We start from the raw sequence: 24,497 nt of genomic DNA, 5'->3' as shown, positions 1-24,497 counted from the left end.
AGCGTCACCACGTTTGGTAGGTCTGCCTTCCTGGCCCCTGAGGACCTCAGTGCCCTCATTCAGGAAACGCTTTCCCCTCCCCTAGTCCTTTTTCCCTCACCACTTTCCCCTCCCCTTTGTCCCTTTCCCTCTCCTGAAATCTCTCTACTTCTCCTCTCTCTGTCCTCTCTTCTTTCCTATCCTGAGAGAGTGGACATCGGGCAGCTACAGCATCACTCCTCTCAGCTTGTGAGACCTGCTCCCTCTGGCAGGTAACAGCTCATGCTGGCAGGTGACAAGCAGAGCAGGGAGAGGCTCCTTTCACACTTTGCAGATCTCTGTCCAGCAGTCTCTCCCTGATGGGAGATTTCTGGGAGTAATAGATTTCAAACTTCATATCATGTAGGGTCTGGAAGTACGATTGTCCCAATATTCTCTCCTTTATTTTCCTGCCACCAAGAGAAGTCCCATTGGAAACAGGCTGAAAAGGCAGATTTCTATATACTGGTATATGCGTGGGTGAGTCCCACCTGTGGGTCAGAGTCCCACAGACAACATACAGCTGGCTGGTTTCCAGGCTTGATCACCCCGGTGGGCAGTGGACAGGGTGCTGCCACCTTCACTGGCCCTTTCTGGAAGTTTACAGGTTGGTGCCTGCAATAGATACCCACAGGGAGTGGGTTGAAACAGCAATCTCTCTTTCTCTTTTTTCAGTCTTTTCTGTCCCTATGTTACCAACCAGGGTTCTTGGCCTCCTTAATCAGTAGAAATTGACAAGAGGCCAGACAAGAAATTCAAGCAAGGCTTTATTGGGGCTCCCCTTGCTCACTCCCTGAGGGGTGCAAGCTGGTCCCTTACGTGGGGCTGAGGGTAGGGGCGTGGGTCCAGGGGTCGGGCCAGAGGGGTGGCTTAGGTGGTCTGCTCACCCCCTTGGTGGTGCCGTGTGCAGGGGGCATGTGTACTACCCTGCTTTTGCTCCTGACACCCTGCTTTTGTTGGGATTTTTGTCTTCTTGTATCTTGTTGATCATAATTTGCCCCAACTGCTCATGCACACAGTTATTTTTAGTCCCTTATAGTTGTTTTTTATTTTGTTGCTTGAGGAGATGTTTGTCCAGGTGCAAGCACTGCAGCAAAGGGTCCCAGGCCCCAGCCTGTCTCACTTTCACAAGATCTTATTTTATGATAACCTCTAAGGGACATATTCAGACCATTGCCTAGAAAGAAAAAACAATGATCACGCCTATAGATCCACAGACTGCATGCTTTGATATAATTTATCCTCCCCATTCTATTATCCGAGCAGTTTAAAGGCCAAAGTTCATTACTTGTCAGAGAGTTTGAATGGTAACATTCAGATATGGAACTTGAGGAAGAAGACAAAGCTATTGTTTTATCAATCTCACCCCCTCTGTAAGTGTTGAGATAGTCTCATTTCCTGAGAACTTCCCAATTACATGTACTGCAAAACGGCAGTGCAGACTAATTTTGTAGCGAGTATTTCATTAATATTGTTCCCTAACTAGATTCCAGTAAAACAGATATTTAAGAAAACAGTTACAGGGTTCTCCATAAAATTAACATTAAATTCTGACCATCTTGTTGGGGCTTAGAAATCCAGTTTCACCTTGAAATACTACTGTATTCTGACTTTAATCAAAAAGAGATAATCCTATTTCATTTCTTATTTCATAATTTTAATGATGACTTAAAATTAGTTTGGGGGTGAGGATTTCCTTATGAATTCCTTCAGTCAAGGCTTTCCAACATTTTTCACATTCTGGCACATCTACAGAATGATAGGGTTTGTGCATTTTTTGTTTTTTTGGTTGAATTACAGTTAGTTTACAATGTTGTGTTAGTTTCAAGTGTACAGCAAAGTGATTCAGTTATACATATATATACTTTTTTAGATTCTTTTCCATTATAGGTTATTACAAGATATTGAATATAGTTCCCTGTGCTGTACAGTAGGTCGTTGTTAACCTATTTTATATATAGTAGTGTGTACATGTTAATCCCAAACTCCTAATTTATCCCTCCTCCCCACGCCCACCCCACCCGACCTGGCTATCCCCTTGATAACTATGTTTTCCATGTCTGTGAGTCTGTTTGTTTTGTAAATGAGTTCATTTGAATCACTCTTTTAGATTACACACATAAGTAATAGCCTATGATATTTGTCTTTCTGTCTGGCTTACTTCACTTGGTATGATAATGTCTAGGTCCATCCATGTTGTTGCTAATGGCATTATTTCATTCTTTTTTATGGCTGAGCAATGTTCCATTGTGTCTATATACATCACATCTCCTTTATCCATTCAATCTGTGGATGGATATTTAGGTTGTTTCTGTGCCTTGGCTATTGTAAATAGTGCTGCTATGGATTTGTGCATTTGTGTGTGGCGGAAAGTAACCAGCCCAGCACGGCTTCCCTGAGAGAGCAGTTCCTCAGCACTCTGAATGGAAAGTTTTGTTATTAACTACCTTGCAGCTGCGTGCTCTGCTGCAAACTTGCATTCAAACCTGCAGGTCCACGTGGGCAGATGGCTCTAGTTAGGGCAGCATGAGCTCTGCTATAGCGCCAACAGTCAAAACTGGTTTGAAAAAAACTTGTTTAGAGGGTTAGTGCAGTTTTCTCTTTCATTTCTCCTAAACGTCCCAAGCCTAATCGGTTTTGTAATGTGAGCCTTGTTTCAATAGCAAGTCAGAACTTGTATACTGTGGGTGCTATGCATATGTATGTTATTTAAAGTGATTTTATGAATTAATGCCTTTTTTTTTCTTTTTTTTTTTTGTGGTACACGGGCCTCTCACTGCCGTGGCCTCTCCCGTTGCGGAGCACAGGCCCCAGACGCGCAGTCCCAGCGGCCATGGCCCACGGGCCCAGCTGCCGCGCGCGCGGGATCCTCCCAGACCGGGGCACGAACCCGCGTCTCCTGCATCGGCAGGCGGACTCCCAACCACTACGCCACCAGGGAAGCCCGAATTAATGCCTTTTAAAAACACTGCTTAGAGCCTAAGCTCTTTAAGTGCACCGAAGCTTAAACACACTTCAAAATGACTGTTTTGGACAGTTTCAGTGGTTTCCTGAGAACTTAAATACCTTGAAAAGTGAACATCCTTCACTGAGGTGGTTTTGTTGAGTTAGTGTGAATTCCATGTATAGTGGGAAACCTGTAGTAACTCTCTACCTGAGGACTACCGAAATATAGGAATACTTTTTCCACCCAGCTTTTTGGGATTCTTCTTGGTCACACTGAAAAATGTCCAGGGAAAGTATAAATATATATATACTTTTTTTTTCAGAATGCTAGTGCCCCATTACCCTAAATGGGGGTTGAAAATAACAGTCCCATGGAAGGTATTTTTATGGCTGTAAATCTGACACTAGTATGGCAACCTTTTCTACCTTAACCATGCCAACTCTGTTGTGAGAATACCATTAAAATTTTCCTTCGGGTAATGTGAAATGTGGCCATTAGATCCAGGTGAGTTCATAAGATTCCTAAATAGAAAACCTACAAGAGAATGAAAACACCCAGACTGTTCTGCTTTTAAGAATAAGTGTGGGGGCTTCCCTGGTGGCGCAGTGGTTGAGAGTCTGCCTGCGGATGCAGGGGACGTGGGTTCGTGCCCCGGTCTGAGAGGATCCCACATGCCGTGGAGCAGCTGGGCCCGTGAGCCATGGCCACTGAGCCTGTGCGTCCGGAGCCCATGCTCCGCAACGGGAGAGGCCACAACAGTGAAAGGCCTGCGTACCGCAAAAAAAAAAAAAAAAAAGAGTAAGTATGGGGTTTCCCTGCTGGTGCAGTGGATGAGAATCCGCCTGCCAATGTAGGGGACACGGGTTCGAGCCCTGGTCCGGGAGCATCCCACATGCTGTGGAGCAACTAAGCCCGTGTGCCACAAAGACTGATCCTGCGCTCTAGAGCCCGCGAGCCACAACGACTGAGCCCACGTGCCACAACTACTGAAGCCCACGTGCCTAGAGCCCGTGCTCTGCAATAAGAGAAGTCACTGCAATGAGAAGCCCGCGAACCACAACGAAGAGTAGCCCCTGCTCGCCGCAACTAGAGAAAGCCTGTGCACAGCAACGAAGACCCAACTCAGCCAAAAATAAATAAATAAATTTATTTAAAAAAAGAAAAGAAGTGTGTTATGGATAAAACCAGCTCACATTCTGATAACAAATAAGTGCTCATTAAGTTTGGTTTTTTTAAGCTGAACTTTAATGAGTAAAAATCCCTCACGAATGAAGTTTATGTAATGGCCTATAGCCGAAATGAAATTTTAATTTTTCTTGCTCGCTCACATGATTTTTTTTCCTTCTCTGTTCTGACTTCTTTCAGTTGAGCCTTTATGACAGAAAAAAAACAATTGATATTTCTCCTCATGCCCTTATCTCACCCCAGTAAAAAGCAGGAGAAAAATAATACATAGATTAAAACAGAATTGTATTAAATATTCACTTTCCTGTTAATCAGATGAATTTCATTCATTCCAGGGCAGTCAGAGAGAAAAATACAGGCAAGTTGGTTTTCGAACTCACACCGACACTCCAAATTGTGCTGGGAATGCCCACTGCTTGGTTAGAAATACTTAGTGTGGAAAATTTCCCTAAAGGTGTGCGTCGCCTCAGCTGACTTGGCAGTGCCTGCCCTGGGCTCCTTCACCAGGGCAGCCCCATCACGGAGCTGCAGCTCGAGGTAGAGGTGCTGCCGTCATTTCCCAGCTGAGCAAGCAGGTAAGTAGCAAGCACTCTCCCGAGCCTGGTCTTTATTGTGTGGTGACAAGTTTCACAATCATGCTGATGATCCGTGACCCTCGAGGACAGGTACACAGATCTATGCTTGGGTTTTTTATCTTATCCTGGAGAAGCTGGTCAAGTTCGCAGCGAAGTTCCTTTACTAATTCAGCCACCTAAAATGAAAGTTGCAATGTAAGCAGTGCTTCGACCAACAGGGGAGGAAAGGTTATTAAAGGAAATTCTCCAGTTATGATTATCATTATTCTAGATTTCTGCTATTTTAATTCCATGGTGGGGGAACTAAACATTTTTTTCTAAAACTGCTTCTAAAATTTCTTGATGCAATTATAGGAACATACACTCAATGTCAGCTCTGTAATATACTAAGTGGGGTCCATTTTAAAAAGCCTCCTCTCTCACATCTCATTTAAAGAAAAGATTAAATCGGGAAATATGGCTTTTATATAGTGTTCTCCATATTAAAGCTTGGTCGACTTTTACAATTTGCTCCGAGAGGAGAAGAAGAAAAATGGAGAATTAAAAATGGCAGATGTTAAACCAAAAAAATCTCTTTAACTTTGGAATTTGTCTGCTTTTGTTGGTGGGGACAGGGTTGGGAGACAGCCTCCATGTTTTACGGCGGTTTGCCTGTGCTGACGCAGTGCCACTGTGCGTGTCTTGCCAGCATCTGTTCGGCTGCTGCTCCGCTGTCTGGCAACCCTGCAGGGTGGACTCTGTCTGCATCACGCAGGCTCACGCCATGTGCCCTGCCAGAGTGAATGGTTCAGGTGGTCCAGGCCTTAGAGTCCATGACATTCTTCAGCCACAGGAGTTGGTTTAGGAGAGGAAGTTTGCTGGAACTTTTAGGAAAGAAGCGTTCTGTCTTCCCTTTTGGACAGTATATGCTGCACGGACGTGACCCAGGAGCCACTACAGCCGTCCTGCTACCACAGGGCCAGACAGGCTTTTGTTGTTAAGCAGCTGAATCAAACCAACACTGCCTGGCCCTCTTGACCTGTACTGTCCCATGTGGCTAATCTCCTGACCACATGAAACGTGCCTGATCCGAATCGGGATGCGCTGTGAGTATAAACTACACACCAGGTTCTGAAGACTTAGTATGAAAAAAGAGTATAAAAAGCTCAATTGTTTATATTGATTACATGTTGAAATTAAAACTTTTTAGATGTTTTCTGCTATATAAAATATTAAAACTAATTTCACCTATTTACTTTTTTTTAATGTGGCTACTAGAAAAATTATTAGGTATGTGGCACATATATTTCTCCTGGACTGTGCCGCTTCAGACTTTAAAGGGAATTAACTGTAATGTTTGAGTTGGTGTTTCTGCCTCCTGCAACAGAAGATTTCTAAGAGATGCAAATATTAAAAATTTTTATATCTTAAATATACTCCCCCTTAAACGTTTTCTAGAGACTCCATATAGTGAATAATTGAGACATTTTTTAATGGTGGTTGTGGAATCAGGGTGATTTTTACTTAGTTCTGCTCATCTATATTTTGATTTTCTTTGAACTTGTATTTGTATAACAATCAGGAAGTGCCAACACCTCCCTCACAGCTTCTGTCCGAAGCCTTTCACACCAGCTGTCCTGGGCTTCCCCTCCTAGTGTGCTTCCTGAACTCTTACTAAGGCTCCCCCCCCGGCCTCACTTCAGCCTCAGTCTTGCTTAGTGTCCCCTGCAGACCCATCATTCACTCTTACTCAGCTCTGTGGTCCTTGTTCCCTGAAGAAATGCTCTATACTTCCTATTATCAGAGCCCCTCATGGCCTGAGTCTCATGCGACAGACTCGTTATCCCTTACCTGATGTGAAGCTGCTGCAAAACGGATCCAGCCATCATCCAAGGAGACAATGAACTCTCCCCTGTGGAGCTGCACATTCACTTGTCCTCCTCCGAACAAGACCAGCGGGTACACAGACACCATGCTGCAGTCTCGGATGAACACCCGACTAGTTTTGATCTTCTCATGGTACAGCAGGTAGGGGCTGTCAAAGTGTCTGACCTGAAACATATGACAGTTACGTCATTGGCAACATAAGGGGAACTCCACCAGTCCCAGGGATTTAATCATCACCTGTCCAATGACTCCCAAAATTACCTTCAGCCTGTAGGTTCCCCTGAGCTCCAGCCTTGTATGTGCAACTGCCTACTTGATGTCTGTACTCGGACATCTAACAGGCATCTCAGATTTGTTGTGTTCAAAAGGAATTCTCAATTTTCCCCTCCTTGTGGTGTTCACTATCTCGTTAAATGATACTCCCATTCACCCAGTTTGCACCCAGTTGCTCAAGCTCCCAATTTAGGAGCCATCCTTGATTGCTCTCTCTCCCTCACTCCGTCTATATAATCACTAAGTCCTGTCAGCTCTGTTTTCAAAATACATGATGAACTGACATATTCTCACCACTTCTACAGCTACCACCTCATGCAAACTGTCATCTCATACAGACCACTGCAGTGGCTTCCTATGTACCTGCCCTTTTGCACCTTCACAGTTTCTTTTCCATACAGAGGCCACAGTGATCTTTTAGAAACCAGTTAGGGCTCAGAACCCTCCAGGGATTTCCCAAGGATAAAATCTCAGATCCTTCTGTGGATCCTACACGACCTGATCCCTGCCCACTTGTCCCAACTCATCTACCACTTCCACCCCTAACCATCCCCTCCATTTGCACTGGCTGCCTTCTTGCATTTCCTGGAACACACCAAATATGCTCCCATCTCATGGTCTTTGCACTTATTTCCTCAGCTTGGAATGTCCTCTCTTTAGATACCTGCATGACTTGCCCTTTACTTCATTTAGGATCTGCTCAATTGTTTTCTCCTGAGAGTTCTTCCCTGGTCACTCTACGTAAAGTAGCCTCTCTTGGGAGGTGGAGGGATAAATTAGGAGTACGGGATTAATACTGATAGATATTCACCACGGTATATAAAAGATAAATAACAAGGATTACTGTATAGCACAGGGAACTATATGCAATATCTCGTAATAACCTATAGTGGAAACGAATCTGATGCTATATACCTGAAACTAACACAATATCGTAAATCAACTATAGTTTAAAAAAAAAAAAGCCCCTCTTCTGTCACTCTCGATCTCTCACGGTTTTATTTTCCTTCATAACATTTGTCATTAACCTGAGATTATTTGTTTACTTATTTCTTGCCTGTCTTCCCCATTAGAATGTAAGTTCCCTGAGGGCAGAGACCTTGTCTCCCTAGCTCATCCGCTGTCCTCCATGGCCTGCAACAATGCCTGGCACAGAGGAGGTGCTAGCAGATACTGAGTGGATGCATGAATGACTTGGATTCACTGAAGAAATGTCATGGTAAACGCAGGAGAGGACGAGTGGAGGTAACTTGGGCCCCCGGTTCCCAAGTACACATGCAGCCAAGAGGGCAGATGACTTCCTGGTCCTCAGACTCTTCTGAGCTTAACACTTCTTTTCATTCTTTGCTGACACTTTACTCAGTAGTTTTACAAGTTGACCAGCCCTAACACTTCAAACTCTCTTCCTGCATTCTCCTTTTCTCTTTTCCTCCTTCATCTCTTTATCGAGATGAAGCTTTATTGAACATCTGCTTTCAGCTATGCTGGCTAGGCACTGTGCTAGACATCAAGAACGCAGAGATGAATAAAATTCAATTCCTGTCTTCAGGAATTTTACAAGTCCATGAATGAGACATACCATAAGCTATAAAATAATGTGATAAGTACAACAGTGGAAAATAGTACACTATACAGTGATGGAACGGAAGTAAGGAGCAACTAGGAGAGGGACACTGGGAAAGGGATATATGATGGGAGCCTAGAGGATAAGTAGGGGCCTGCTGGGGAATTAGAACGCCATTCCAGGCATAGAGGACAGTGTGTCCTGTGTCATGGCACCGGGGGACACTGTTGGTAGTCTGGTATCACTGGAGCATAAAGAATGACAGGAGTGGGTTGGGGCAGGGGACATGGGCTAAGAAGGGGCTAGATGTGAAGGGTTGTAGGAGAGTTTATATGAAGACTTTTAAGCAAGGGTATGACATGATCAAATGTGTGTTTTGTAAAGATGATTCTGGCAGCAGTAGTATAAAAGGTTGGAGAGAAAAAGCACCAGAAGTAAGACAGTACTTCAGGCAAGAGACAGATATTTGGGGTTTGAACTGAGGAAATGGCAGCAGGGACAAGAGAAGTAGGCAAATCTGAGACATGTCAAAAGGTGGAAGTGTTGGGACCTGGTGACCAATTAGACTGGCATCAGGAGAAAAGAAGCAGCGTCCATGTGACTCCAGGGTTCTGATTTGGATGGTCCCATTTCACCAAGACAGGGAACACAGAGGAGTGAATTCAGAGATAATGAGTTTGATCTTTCAGCTTTTGAGTTTGAGGTGACTAGAAGGCACCCAGGTGGTGATTTCTAGCAAGACAGCTCAGAAAAAAAAGCCCAGGACGAGAGAGAGAGAGATTTGCAGTCTGTGTCAGCATGTAGGTGGCAGTTAGAACCACGATGTTGTGCCCTGGTGGTTCAGGAAGATTATGTGCACTGTAATAAGAGAACAAGGACAGAACCACGATTTCAGAGTAAGGGAAGAGAATCTGGTAAAGGGGCTAGAGGGGGATGATCAGTGAGAGAGAAGAAAGTGATATTTCAGAAGCAAAAAACATCAAAGATAGTGGCAAGAGGTAGGGAAGTCAGCAATGTCAGATACTTCATGAGTCAAGAATGATGAGAGCCAGGGAATTTGTTCCCTATATTTGACAACTAGGAGGTTATTCATGACTTCTGATGAATTTAGTGGAGGGGTGGGAGCAGAAGCCTCCCAGCAGTTGGCTGAAGGAAGAAGGAGAGCTGAGGAAGTTGGATCGACAAGCACAGGTCATGGCCTCTTAAGGCACAGATGGAGTGAGAGAATTACTTCATGACCTCTTAAATCACCACCGCAAAGAAACAATTTTATATCTGAAAGCAGGCTTAATAGTTCAATTTCCAGTACATTTGTGCTTATTCAACTTTCCCCAAGTCAGTGATGCTGCTAAAGACAGTGAGTGATGGAACAAGGTTTGGCTGAAGTGAAGGGACTGTTTCTCACCCCAGGACCTGCCATGACCCCTGAACAACAAGGCTTTGAACTGCATGGGTCCACTTACACTCAAGATTTTTTCAATACTAAATACTACAGTACTACACAATTCGCATTGGTTGAATCTGTGGATGTGGAACCTGACTGTTAAGTATACCCAGCCATCCTGACCTGGTAGTTCACTGATGAAGGGTGAATGTGTACATATCCATCGTTCTTGGTGACAAACTTCAATTCCTCTGATTTCGGTTGCATTCTGACAGCTCCGGTACTGGTCTTCTGAAATTTCCCTTCTGGGCTTTTCACCTAAACAACAGGTATTTGTTTAAAAAAACAAAAAAAAATTTTATTTATATATATATATAAAATACGTATTTTCATTGTAGGATGTATCCCTTGACAAAAGAAGTCTTGTTTGAATGCCCTTGTTGCTGCTTCCCTCTCTGTTTCCTTTTGGAAGCAGTATAAGCATGCTTTCCTTTTCTTTTTTTTAACCATGAGGAGGTGTGGATGTAAATGTAGTTCTGGGTGACTATACCACACACCAGCCACATGGGGGAGAAACCACGTTGATGTTTCAGGTCTGCCCTGATTATCAGGGAAAGAGATTCAGCTAGCAACACTGGACCAGGAATCTGCTGACAATTCCAATACCAATCCAACATTTCCAAATGAATTTTTCAAAATAGTGAAAAACAGATGGTTTCACCAAAAAAAAAATGAAAAGCTTATGTGCACACACACACCCCTCCATATTTACTGTAGAAAATAACATTGCTACTATATAACACAGGGAACAATAGTCAGTATCTTGTAATAACCTATGATAACTCCTGTAGTCCCATGATTAGGAAATAACTAACATTAATGTTTGACTTATATCATTTTAGTTTTCTGTTAGATTTATATTTATATATAGAAATAAATATATATGTATTAAAACTAATATAGGATCATTTTCTATAAATATTTTCCTAAAACATACTTCTCAGTGGCTATACAGCACCTCACTGTCACATCATCACCCAAAGTCCATAGTTTACATTAGGGTTTACTTTTGTTGTTGTACATTCCGTGGGTTTGGGCAAGTATGACATGTTATCTATCATTATGGTACCATGCAGAGTATTTTTACTGCCCTAAACATCTTCTGTGTTCTGCTTATTCATCCCCCTCACCCCTGATTTTTTTAAGTGTCTCCATAGCTTTTCTCCAAATGATTTTTTTTAAGTAAATTTCAAATGATTTGAAAAGCATGCAAGCACTAAGCAAAAACAAGCCATAAATGAATCAGCAGACATCAACTGAACATTTATCAAAAAGTTAAGTGAGAAATGCTTCAGTAGTCTGACAAATTCACATTCTAAGTTTGACAAGGACTGGATAATCAAATCTCAGGTAAAAGTCCGACAGTACATTCAGGTAGGGTTTCCAGAAGAGGGGGATCATAGGCGGTCCCGTGACAAGGCACTGACTTGTTCTTATCTAATTTTAGTCCAGAGTAGAGGGCATAAGGGAAATTGTAGTAGAATCAAATTTCTACCTAACATAGGTTAGTTATGCACAGACTGGCTGACAGTGACATTATGTCCATTTTAATTTCTGGAATGTCATAATGTCAGAAGGATTAAAAAGGCACCTTATTTTATAAAATAAATGTGTTCTTGAATGATGTATCAACACATTTGGGGAACTGAAGAATTGGAAATATATACTATGTTTAAAAGGCTCTGTGTGTGTGTGTGTGTGTGTGTGTGTGTGTCTTTAAGATGATTAATGTGCATGTCTTAACTTATATCCCTTGGCTAAAATCAAACAGGAAGTGGGAGGACCCAGGAAAAATGTTTCCTTACCTGCACTACATTTGGATATAGAGCAGCACACAGCATTGCTGATATCAACTTGGGGTTCTCAGCATTTGAGTTAGCCTATGAGAAATACAGCATTAATCTTTTAAGTAATGTGGCTATTTCTGTCTATCCCTGGAAATTATAATATTTCTCTTGATTTCTAAAAAGCACCTCATTTCTATCACTTTGCTAGAAAAATTATTTCTAAGTAAAAACAAAAATCTACTGGACCACACTCACACAGTACCCTTCCAAGAAGTCCACAGTTACTTTCTAGATCTCTGCAGAGCAGTTACAAAGCCAGTGTTCCTAAGGATCAGTCGAGAGAAAGATTCTGGTTCATGAGATGTTCACAATTTCCAGAAAGTACTAACTGTACTTAGAACAGAGTGGCATCAGGTTTCATCTTGAATTGTTCTTCGGATACTTATTACATACAAAACTATCCTGGGTTTGAAAAAGGCTGGTCTGATTAAGAAGACATTATTGGAAAGTCCGTTCTACCTCTGATGGACCTACCAAGAACCAATGTGAAATTAGAAAAAAACAGAAGCAACAATCAACAAAAAAACTCTTGTTTTTCTGAGTGTTAGCTGACATTTGTGGAAAGAAAATCAAGAATGCCACTAACCCACTGCTCATAGGGCTTAAGTGAACAAGGCCTACAAGTGTTCCTGAGGTAACAGACTATGAGTGTGATCATCAAAGAGAAGTAAGAACTAACTACACATTCTTTACCTCTTCTCCTGTGGCATCCAAGATACCATCTCCTCCTCCTTGGGCCCTTTTCTCAATTTCCCTTGCTCTGAGTCCCTCTTTCACAAAGCCTATATCCGATAACAGTTCCGTGAACTGTCGTTTGAGGCTGGCCATTTCCTGAAAGAAATGGAAAAAATCTTTAAGCAGGGGCATCAACATATCAAAGGTAAGAATGACTACAAAAACGATTAGTTCAGCGTATAGTAATGAGACTCATGTGGGTTTACCAAACAGGTGTGAAGATTATCTTGTCCACTCACAAAAGGGCAGTTTTCACTCATACAAACCAGCAGTGTAAAACCATTACACAGAAATTCACAAATTTCAGAAAACCCAAAGATCATTTAATTCTAGATTACGTTAAAAAAAAAACAAACCATTAATTGGATTTTGGGTAGGTCTGATTTTCCTCGCAATTCTTAGGACAGCCATAACGTAGTTTACTTTGTGGAACTCTAGCTCAAGGTGCTGTGACACTGTCTGGTTTTTCCTACTTCCTTTCTGCTCAGGTCCTCTTAGTGCCTTACCCGAGCCTAGAGTGGTTAGTGTTCTCTCTTAAAAGATGCAGAACACCCACCTCAGAACCTTCCCTCTTTCTCTTACGTTGTGAACTTGGCTGGCTCACATTTTCCCTACGAATAGGAATACTATTAAGTGGTTTAGATTTAGAAACCCCTTTCTGCATCTGAGCACAAGTGTGAGAATGAAAAGCACAAACCTCTGGCATCTGTTCAAATATGAGCTGTGTATCAGACAATAGAGAAGCAGATAATGACAATCAAAGGAATGGAAAGCTAAGCAATGCTACCCTGTATCTGACGACAATTTAAGTATTTTCTTGGACTGTCAATCACAGATGTATAACATGGCAAAATATAACTAGGAGTTAAATATACCAGAGTTCTATTTCACGACAAGGTTTTAATATCTTAATAAAACTAATTCTAGGACTTCCCTGGTGGCGCAGTGGTTAAGAATATGCCTGCCAATGCAGGGGACACAGGTTCGAGCCCTGGTCTGGGAAGATACACATGCTGTGGAGCCATTAAGCCCGTGCGCCACAACTTGAGCCTGCGCTCTAGAGCCCACGAGCCACGACTATTGAGCCCGGGCACCTAGAGCCCATGCTCCGCAACAAGAGAAGCCACCGCAATGAGAAGCCTGTGCACTGCAATGAAGAGTAGCCCCCGCTCACCGCAACTAGAGAAAAGCCTGCATGCAGCAATGAAGACCCAATGCAGCCAAAAATAAATAAATTATAAAAAAAAAAGTCGATTAAAAAAAGAAACACAAAACATTCTACAATACAATCTAAGCTGGACTTTAGTGAAGTCCAGAGGTAGCTGTTTGATGGCCCTCATAGATCACAGCAAAATCTACACACATCCTAAAGAAAAAGAATAAATTTAGTAAAAAATGTAATTTAAAAGAAATATTATTTTATACTTAAAACTCTTAATGACTCAAGAAAATATTACTGCACCTTACATATAAAATACTCTTTAGACCAGTGCTTCTCAACCCTGGCAGCATATTAGAATCACTTGGTGAACTCAACAAGGAAAATAAACATGCTCAGGCTCCACCCCTGGAGATCCAGATGTAATTGGCCTGGAGTGGAATTTGGGTATTTTTACTTTTTTTTTTTTTAAGCTCCCTCGGGTGAATCTAATGTGTAGCCAGGATTGAAAATCATTGCTTTTGTTGTACTTAGAATAAAGCTAGAGCCTTTGTCTTCTCAAAACGCCTCACTGCAGTACACCTAAAGGCAGAGAAGAATAAAGGCAAATACTGGGATGGTTTTGAGGTCTCTTACTTCATTTTAAATAACCATTCATTCATGCATTCAATGAATTTTACTGAGCATCAACTATGTGCTAAGTACTGTTCTAGGCACTGGGGATACAGTATTGAACAAAACATAAAATCTCGGCTCTGGGGCTTCCCTGGTGGTGCAGTGGTTGAGAGTCCACCTGCCGATGCAGGGGACATGGGTTCGTGCCCCGGTCCAGGAAGATCCCACATGCCGCGCAGCGGCTGGGCCCGTGAGCCATGGCTGCTGAGCCTGCGCGTCCGGAGCCTGTGCTCCGCAACGGGAGAGGCCACAACAGTGAGAGGCCCGCGTACCGCAAAAAAGAAAAGAAAAGAAAAAAAATCTCGTCTCTGACGGAGCTTATGGGGTAGAGAGATAACTAGCTGTCAGGTAGTGGTAAGTACTATGAACATTAATTTTGTGTTCTATTCCAAGACATCTTCTAATATAGAAATAAAGTCCTTCCCCCTCCCGAGCCTCAAAATCTTTGAGTGAAATAGATGCTTTGTAAAGATAATGCACCGTTATTATTCTGGCTTTTTTTTTTTTCGGTACGCGGGCCTCTCACTGTTGTGGCCTCTCCCGTTGCGGAGCACAGGCTCCGGATGCGCAGGCTCAGCGACCATGGCTCACGGGCCCAGCCGCTCCGCGGCATGTGGGATCTTCCCGGACCGGGGCACGAACCCGTGGTCCCCTGCATCGGCAGGCGGACTCTCAACCACTGCGCCACCAGGGAAGCCCTATTCTGGCTTTTCATGCCACTTTGGAAGGCGGCCTAAAATACTATTACAACAGAAGACAGAGCCCTGCCTGTTATTACACAGAAGATAATAAACCTTTCTTTCTCTTTCTTGTGTACTTGTTATTGACATAGTAGCCTCTGATGGACAGAAGAATTAACAAAGAAAATCTGGTTCAGTATTCAGTCTTTGGTTTTAGGGAGAGGGTAAGGGGTTTGGCGATGGCCATAGACCGCTTTGAGGATCTGATGAAGCTGTGATCCCTTTCTTCAGAATAATGCACGTTATGTATAAGGGTATGACTTTGCATACAATTTCAGGGGCTTATGGATCCGGGTTAAGAATGTTTGGTATAACTATGGAAAAAACTGACTTCCAGTAAGCAGTAATCTTCGGAGTGCCTATATTCCCCTAGCCTCCACAGAAGTTAAACACAGATTCACTGAAAAGAGGAAGAACAGATCAGTTGAAAGGTTCAGCACAAAAGGCCAGATGTCATAGTTCAGGAGTCTGTTTTACCCAGGTGGTAAAGCCAAGCATATTCCAAAAATAACATTTTCAATGTCAAGGCAGGACAAGCAAGATAAAGTTGCAACACCCTCCGGTGCGCTACTACAACAGAAAATGAATGAAAACAAATTTCCACAGAAACAACTCACCTGAAGAACTCTTCCTGACAAGAAGTTTTGTCTGCAGTAATTGTAACTTGCACGCATACCTTCTTTCGTACTTAGCTGCCATCCCTAAATTTTGGAGAAAATCAAAATGTTACTGTCTTTAGTGCCAACTCTGGTAATAAATCTCAGCTATTAGGTTGTATGCTTACCTTATATGCTCGTAGAAGGGCCAGATAATCACTGTTTGCAAATGCAAATTCTAGCTTTTTCTGGTTAGCTTCCTCTTTTTTATCCCAGGGAGATACCTAAATGAGGAGAACCAGGTTTGAAGGACACGTTTTACCCAGGGTTCCAAATGGCACTTTCCTACTGCTGAAGCCAGGTGCCTCGGGAAGTATTATGTGTGGAACAGAGTACACAGTGGGTGGCTGGTTAAAAGTAATTATGGTGGTTAAGTGCCAAGCTAACAGTCCTACTTGTCCTTGTGAGTCCATCTGCCCACCCAAAATAACCTCTACTGGGTCTTTACTTCCTAGTGGCAAGATGTCATCAAAGAGCCACTCATTCTAAAAGCTACATCTAAAATCTAAGATTCTGTTAACTCTCTGGTATCTTTATTTTACAGATTCTTATTCATCTTCTATACTTAAGTCTCCCCTATTTCTATACCCATAATTCATGTTTTTTTCCTTTTAAAAATAATGTTTACAGGTCCTCCTTTTCCCTACAAATTAGTAAAATCAGCTGAGAACTTCATTTTCACTGCCTTCTCTTGCTGCAACATACACATGTACTAAAGACACCAGCAAGAGCAAGTTACACTGAGGCCCAAGCTGTATCACACTGAAAGTCATTCTAAACCAACTACGGTGCTTCTCTCTAATTTTCATATATTTGGACACCTTTATAGCTAACACAACAATAAAATTTTATTTTCTATTTGAAAATAAATTTTCTTCCTTTTTAGGAAGACTAGTGGGAAAAGGATTATATTTGGGAATTAACTATGTTTATAGAACCCAGCAAAGGACAGGTGTTCAGTTTTGGCTAAGGATGACATCAATATTTCTAATGAACAATTTCTGCATTCCAATAAAAGAAAACAGACAGTGAGAGGTTATTTAGATGATTTGAGAAATAGGCAATGGAGGTCTTGTTCACAATAATACTGACTGTATGTCTCTGAGCAAGCTACATCTGTAGCTTGGTTTTGTCATCTGTTGTTAAATGAGCGGGCTGAAACTAAGATCTTTTTGCAGATCTGTGAGTTTATAATTCCATGAAGTATAACGTTAAAACTGAAGAAAATTATTACATCTATTCCCCTATCTATCTGAGATAAGCCATGGTGAAAATAAAGGAAGAGTGACACTCTACCCAATGACAGCTGAATATTCATTTTCAAGTCTACATGGAATACTTTCCAGGACTGAGCATATACTTAGCCATAAAACAAAGCTTAGTAAGTTTTAAAGGACTAAAATAATACAAAGTATGTTCTTTGACCACAACAGAATGAAATTAGAAGTCAGTAAAAGGAAAAAACTGGGAAACTCATAGATATGTGGACATTAAACAACACATGCTTAAATAACCAATGAGTCATAGAAAAACTAGAGAGGGAAATCAGAAAATACTTGAAATGCGCCACAACTACTGAAGCCTGCATGCCTAGAGCCCGTGCTCCACAGCAAGAGAGGCCACTGCAGTGAGAAGCCCATGCACCACAGTGAAGAGTAGCCCCCGCTCGCCGCAGCTAGAAAAGCCCGCACGTAGCAACGAAAACCCAATGCACCAAAAAAAAAAAAAGAAAGAAAATACTTGAAATGAATGAAAATGAAGACAAAACATACCAAAACTTACAGGATGCAGCTAAAGCAGTCCATAGAAGAAAATTTATAGCTGTATATGTCTATACTAAAAAAGAAGAAAGATCTCAAATCAATAAACTTCCACCTTAAGACACTGGAAAATGAAGAACAAACTAAAACAGAAACAAACAGAAGGAAAGAAACAAAGAGCAGAAATTCATAAAATAGAGAACAGAAAAACAGTAGGGAAAACCAGCGAAAAGCTGGTTCTCTGAAAAGATCAACAAAACTGACAAACCTTTAGCTAAATTGATCAAGAAAAAGAGAGAGAAGGTTCAAATTATTAGAATCAGAAATGAAAGGGGATATTATTAACAAGCTCTCAGAAATAAAAAGGACTATAAAATACTATGTTTATATATTAATAAATTAGGTAATTTAGATGAAATGGACAAATTCCTAGAAAAAAAAATGATCAAAACTGACTCAAAAAGAAACAGATAATCTGAATAGACCTATAAGAAGTGGAGAGGTTGAATTAATTATTAAAAAAAACTACCCACAAAGAAAAGACCAAGTGGCTTCACTGCTGATTTCTACCAAGCATTTAAAGAAGACTTAACATTAATTCTCACAAAATCTTCAAAAAAATAAAGGAAGAGGGAACACTTCCCAAATCATTATGTGGCCAGTATTACTCTGATACCAAAGCCAGGTAAAGACATCACAAGAAAAGAATACTACAGACCAATAACTCTTATGAATGTAAAAATCCTCAAGACACTAATAAAAAGAACAAAGTTGGAGGACTCACACTTCCCGATTTCAAAACTTACTACAAAACTAGAGTTTTGTATTTTGAATCAAGACAGCATGGAACTGGCCTAAGGATAGACATATAACTCAATGGAACAGAATTGAGAATCCAGGAATAAACCCATGTGTTTATGGTCAGTTGATTACTGACAAGAATGCTAACACCATTCAGTGGGGAAAGAATAGTCTTTTCAACAAATGGTGATGGGACAACAGTACAGTCACACGCAAAAGAATGAAGCTGGATTCTTACTTCACATTATATTCAAAAACTAACTCAAAATGGACCAAAGACCATAATGTAAGAGGTAAAACTATAAAACTTATAGGAAAAAACATAAGGATAAATTTTCAAGACTTTGGATTTGGCAATGGATTCTTAACCATGACAACAACAAAAGCTCGAGCAACAAAAAACTAGATAAATTGGAATTCATAAAAATAAAAACTTTTGTATTTCAAAGAACAGATCAAGAAAGTGTAAAAAAAGAAAAAAAAGAAAGAAAGTGAAAAAGGCAACCCATAGTATAGGAGAAAATATCTGCAAATCATGTATCTGTTAAGGAACTTATATCCAGAATATATAAAGAACTCTTATAACTCAATAATAAAAGGACAAATAACCCAATTAAAAAATGGGCAAACTATCTGAATAGACATTTCTTGACAGATATACAAATGGACAATAAGAAACTGAAAAGATGTTTAATATCATTAGCCATTAGAGAAATACCACAAAATTCACACCACCTAGAACAGCTATAATAAAGTCAGATAATAACAAGTGTTAGTAAGGATGTGGAAAAATTATAATCCTGATAAAATGCTGGTAGAATGTAAAATGCCACTACTCTGGAAGAGTCTGGAAGTTCCTCAAAAAGTTAAATAGTATTTGACCCAATAATTTCACTCCTAGGTATACACCCAAGACAAATGAAAAGATATGTTCACATAAAAACTTGTACATGAATGTTTATAGCCAAAGGTGGAAACAATCCCAAATGTCCTTCAAGTGCTGAATGGATAAACGAAATGTGGTATACCCATACTATACCCATACAAAGGAATATTATTTGGTCATAAAAGGAATGAAGCACTGATACATGCTATAACATAGATGACTCTTAAAAGCATTATGCTAAGTGAAGAAGCCGATCACAAAACACTATATATTATATTGTTTCATTAATATGAAATGTCCAGAAGAGGCAAATCTATGAACACAGCAAGGAGATTGGTGGTTATCTATGAATGGAGTGGATGGGGGGTTGGAGGGAAACAGGAGAGTGACAGCTAAGAGGTGGTTTTTTTTTTTTTTGTTTTTATCACATCTTTACTGGAGTATAATTGCTTTACAATGGTGTGTTAGTTTCGGCTGTATAACCAAGTGAATCAGCTATACATATACATATATTCCCATATCTCCTCCCTCTTGCGTCTCCCTCCCACCCTCCCTATCCCATCCCTCTAGGTGGACACAAAGCACCGAGCTGATCTCCCTGTGCTATGTGGCTGCTTCCCACTAGCTATCTATTTTACATTTGGTAGTGTGTATATGTCCATGCCACTCTCTCACTTCGTCCCAGTTTACCCCTCCCCCTCCCCGTGTCCTCAAGTCCATTCTCTACATCTGCATCTTTATTCCTGTCCTGCCCCTAAGAGGTTTTTTTTTAATGAAGTGATTAAAAACGTTCTAAAACTGACTAGGGTGATGACTGCACAATACTAAAAACTACTGTACACTTTACATGGGTGAATTATATTTCAACAAAGCTGTTGAAAAAAGTACTCCAATATATTTATTGTTTTTTAAAATCAGGCAGGGGCACTTTTTGCTTGCTTGCTTTTCTGGTTTTCCTATAATGAGCAAGTAAAGCAGATCCATAAAAAGCACATTTAGATGACTTAAATAAGCTGGCTCTCTAGTTCTTAATCTTTATTTGGGGCATGGATTTCTTTGAGGATCCAATAAAAGTTAAGAGACATTGTGCCTGAAAGAGTCACATATAATATACTCACAGGAAAAGTATTAGGGGCTCACATAACCCTGAAGCCCCCATGGTCCCCTTAGAGACTTACAGACTCCAGTTCAGATGGATGCTGTTTACTTACAAAAGGAGACTTAAAAGCTAGACTCGCAGCAATGGTGAGAGCAGGATCCAAACAGCGGAAGATAGACCCAAACAGCATTAGTTTTCCGATTCTCACATCTACGGGCAGAGAAGCCAAGTGATACCCTAGAGGGGTCAGTTTTTCATCTGGAGTTAATGCTCCCAAGTCTCGTAATCGTATTTTTGAGGCACGGAGAGAATCAGTGTGCGGGGGTTCAATAAGCCGAGAGAACACAGATTGGAGATTATGAGTGCTAAACATCTCTAAAATTTTAATTCTGAAAAAAGAAAACAAAACAATTTGTCATTTTTATTTCTGGTGGGATGACACAAAGAGGTAAGCTTCTTCTGTGAATGAAAATAATTTATAATTTCCCAAATATATGCTTTCATAAACCAAACCATGCCAGTTTAAATAAGTTAAAAAAAAATCTCTTATGTCTTTTACTTCTCCTAGCAATAAGTTACAGAAACACTTTCAGATTCTGAAATTTACTGAGATTCAAAATATATTTCTCTCTATAAACTTCCAAAATGCTTTTTTCTATAACAGTGGGTTCAAATCATGAAATAAAATTCAAATGATCCACCTACTCTCTTTCCCACATCTGAAATTGCATAATAATTGTTTATAAAATTAACCTGCATTGTGTCCTGCCTTGTGACAGCTCTTGAGAAGCTGTTTTAAATTATGAATTTAGGCAATTTTCGAAAGAGAAAAATCTAACATATATAAAGTTTATTTATTTCACTTATAATTCCTTTACATTTTTACTAATGTAATGGAAGGCTCTCAAAATACACCTATTGGATAAAAGAAGAGCTGTAACATCTTTCTACAAGTAACTTTTTTCCCTTTGGGTAAACATTTTATGGGCATACTCCCTCAAAATAATGACTCGGTCAAAGAGCATGGATAGTTTTATTTTATTTATTTTTTTGCGGTACGCGGGCCTCTCACTGTTGTGGCCTCTCCCGTTGTGGAGCACAGGCTCCGGATGCGCAGCCTCAGCGGCCATGGCTCACGGGCCCAGCCGCTCCGCGGCATGTGGGATCCTCCTGGACCGGGGCACGAACACGTGTCCCCTGCATCGGCAGGCGAACTCTCAACTACTGCGCCACCAGGGAAGCCCCTAGTTTTAGAGTTCTTATATATGCTACGCAAAGTTTCAGAAAGGTTGAACCAAAGGTTCTCCAGCTTCACTAACACTGAGTTTAATCATTCATTCGTTAAATTCTATTTTATGATATTTGTTCTTGTTTGTTCATCAGGTAAATAATGGCGTTTTCAAATTGCTTTTGTTCACTTTGTTCTAACTGATAATGAGGGTGTAGATTTCCCCCTGCGATGATTTAATATTGGTGTTGCCCTAGCAGAAATTTCTTGATAAGTTAGATTACTTTCCTGACTTATAAATGTATTCTTAAGCTCTATTTTAGGGCCATCCTCTGCAATGCAAGAGATCTTTATGTGTAGAAAGTTAAAAGGAATGGTAAAGGCAACACTGAAGAGCTCTTTCTTTGCAAATGAATGAGTTCATCCAAGTTCACGCCTAGCAAAACATCTTCTACTAAGTAAAAGAAAACATGGAACTTAGGGTGAGAAACGTTGGGACATTTCGGAAGCAGAACACAAGGATCAAGATGTACCTTAGACAGAGCTGTTCCAATGGCACTCTTTGTATTTCTGGTAGCTGCTGCTTTAGAAGCTGGTGACTGAAGTGATGGCTGGTGAATAAATGGAAGCAGACCCCAGATGCAACACGACCTGCTCGACCTTTTCTTTGCAGGGCATTGGCTTGAGAGACAAAAGTATCCTCTAAACTTTCCATCCCTTTGCTGGCATCATATCTATAAAGTAAAAGAAAAGGTAAAAAGCAGTTACTTTATAAAAATGTGGCCAAAATTTTACTTAGCATGGACGGAACAGATGAACCATCCTACTTCTGTAGAAGGATAGTGTCCCGCATGTTCTGGGGTAGTTGAGTCCCTGGTGGGAGCACTTTGTGCTAATTTAAATGGTTTCTGTACTATATACTACATACAGTTTCTTTATTCAATTAAAAAAATTTTTTTTTCATTTTATTTTCAACAAATAAAAATTACAGATATTTAAGGTGTACAATGTGATGTTTTGATATATGTATACATTGTGAAATGATTACCAACCTTTTGGTAATTAACATTTCCATCACCTCCCATACCAATTCTTTTTCATTCAAGCACATGTAAAGCATATAAGAAAAAGGAAAAATAATTATTTCTAAGGTAAAAACTTAAAATTTCTACCTCTGTTTGAATATAAGATTCATGATCCTAGCTACAGAATCACTCATATCTACAGAGTTTTCATAAAGTATTTTTTCAAACGTAATCCATGTAGCTTAATAGCATTAGCCTTTAACAGCTGTGTTGCTCCAAATGAGGCATCGTTAGCCCCTCTCTTACATCACCAAAAGAGGATACCTCTTTTCTTTCATTTTCCCAGAATCGATGACATAGACAACATCATCGATGGTTATGGATGTCTCAGCAATGTTGGTGGAAATTATAATCTTAGTTACACCGATAGGAGGTTTTACAAACACAGCCTGCTGCTCTTCACTGGATAAAGATGAATGAAGTGGGTGAACAACACATCTAAAAAAAAAAAAAAAGGATTTAGTGTTCTAGTACAAAACACTGAAATTGGGTTATAATGGGTGAATTTCTATTAAAACTAACAATGTGACTCCAAAAATCAGCAGCTTCTCCACAACCTGTCCTCAAGGCCCAGGTCTTCTAAATGGGAAAGTTCTTTCTGACCCTTAAAAGACATTTACTCAGTTCTATGAACTAAAAACTTTGTATCAACTTAGGAAAAACTGGAGTGTAATTCACTAGTAAATAATCAAGAGGACTAAATAGTTGACATTCTACAATTCTACAAGTAACAAGCCTGGAGCACACTAACCAACAGAGAATCATTTTTTTCCCTACCTTTAAATTCAGAGAAAGAGAGACAGAGACAGTCATGTATGCTAAGAAACTTCAGTCTTATATTTCTAGGGGGTGTTCATCTGTCAAGCAGTGTCCCCTTAGATGTGAAGACACACCCAGTCTGTCTTACTACTGGAATAGGAACAACTGAAAATTATTTTTTCTCAAAATGGTAACATTTCTTTGTTGTTATTAACACTGGCTTCTCCAATCCCCAGTATCTGGCAACTGAAATTACAGTTGACCCTTGAAAAATATGCGGATTAGGGAAGGCCAATCCTCTGAGCAGTCAAAAATCCATGTATAATTTATAGTTGGCCCTTTGTATATGTGGTTCCTCTGTATCTGTGGTTCTGCAGCGATGGATTTAACTAACCATGTATCATGTAGTACTATAGTATTTACCACTGAAATAAATCCATGTATAAGTGGACCCATGCAGTTCAAACCCGTGTTGTTCTAGGGTTAACTGCACATGCAATTTTGCTGAGTCACTAGGCTAAGTGAAGAGAAACAGTTTTATATAATGGAATGGAAATGACTGACTCCCTGGAACAAACTGTTTTGTCTATTCCCAGCTGGCATAAACAAACATATTTTTGAGCAGTGACACCAGGGTTGAAAGAGGGTGATGACAGTCAAAGAGGTCTTCCTGGTTATTCATTTTCACACGTAACTGCAATGGATGATTAAGAATATAGAAAGCAATTAACTTACCGATTACTACGTCTGTTGTTGAATAGAGAATTAGACTGTAGCTGTTCATAAAGCATTTTGATTTCTGCTAGTCCCGGTAAAAATACAAGTATAGCACCTGGGTATAAAAAAGAATCAATCTGATAGATGTGAAAAAGAAAAAACTAATACAGATTTAATTTTAAACGAAAAATGTAATAATCTGAGATTTTTCACAGTCAATTTTCTTTTCTTTGTAAAGTCCCCAGGGAACTAAATGGAAAACAAACTTTTAGAATATATTTTCTGACTTAATAACTACAGAATGAATGAGGTACTATATCTTTCGAAAACAGAAAAAGAAATGATGTGTAGAAATATATAATGCCCTACGTTATACAAGAATCATTAGCAAAGCTCTTTAAACATACTTCTTCAGTGCACTGGCCACTGACATTCTGTTTCTATAGAAAGAGTTATCCTTCTAATCTTATATGACAGG

General features: G+C 40.3%; 1 protein-coding gene and 1 long non-coding RNA gene across 8 annotated transcripts in view; one reads left to right on the top strand and one right to left on the bottom strand.

Annotated features, from left to right (window-relative positions):
* Positions 1-4,087: 4,087 nt before the first annotated feature.
* Positions 4,088-24,497, bottom strand: part of DHX57 (DExH-box helicase 57) — a 57,045-nt gene continuing 36,635 nt past the window's right edge. For all 7 annotated transcript variants that reach the window (XM_067703207.1, XM_067703211.1, XM_067703210.1 and 4 more), the window contains exons 14-24: positions 24,038-24,134; positions 22,808-22,981; positions 21,992-22,192; positions 20,343-20,619; positions 15,813-15,908; positions 15,646-15,729; positions 12,413-12,550; positions 11,678-11,752; positions 9,996-10,130; positions 6,556-6,756; positions 4,088-4,901 (exon numbers count right to left, since the gene is read on the bottom strand). In XM_067703207.1, the coding sequence (XP_067559308.1) occupies positions 4,758-4,901; positions 6,556-6,756; positions 9,996-10,130; positions 11,678-11,752; positions 12,413-12,550; positions 15,646-15,729; positions 15,813-15,908; positions 20,343-20,619; positions 21,992-22,192; positions 22,808-22,981; positions 24,038-24,134 (1,622 nt within the window). In that variant the 3' untranslated portion in view covers positions 4,088-4,757. The remainder of the gene's footprint in view (positions 4,902-6,555; positions 6,757-9,995; positions 10,131-11,677; positions 11,753-12,412; positions 12,551-15,645; positions 15,730-15,812; positions 15,909-20,342; positions 20,620-21,991; positions 22,193-22,807; positions 22,982-24,037; positions 24,135-24,497) is intronic.
* On the top strand, positions 4,897-21,998 carry LOC137205266 (uncharacterized). Its single transcript, XR_010934076.1, has 3 exons — positions 4,897-5,810; positions 6,509-8,109; positions 21,771-21,998. It is a non-coding gene; the product is annotated as an uncharacterized lncRNA (long non-coding RNA).

Source organism: Pseudorca crassidens, chromosome 14 (assembly GCF_039906515.1).
Source record: "Pseudorca crassidens isolate mPseCra1 chromosome 14, mPseCra1.hap1, whole genome shotgun sequence".
Lineage (NCBI taxonomy): Eukaryota > Metazoa > Chordata > Mammalia > Artiodactyla > Delphinidae > Pseudorca > Pseudorca crassidens.
This window is presented reverse-complemented; position numbering and strand designations above follow the sequence as displayed.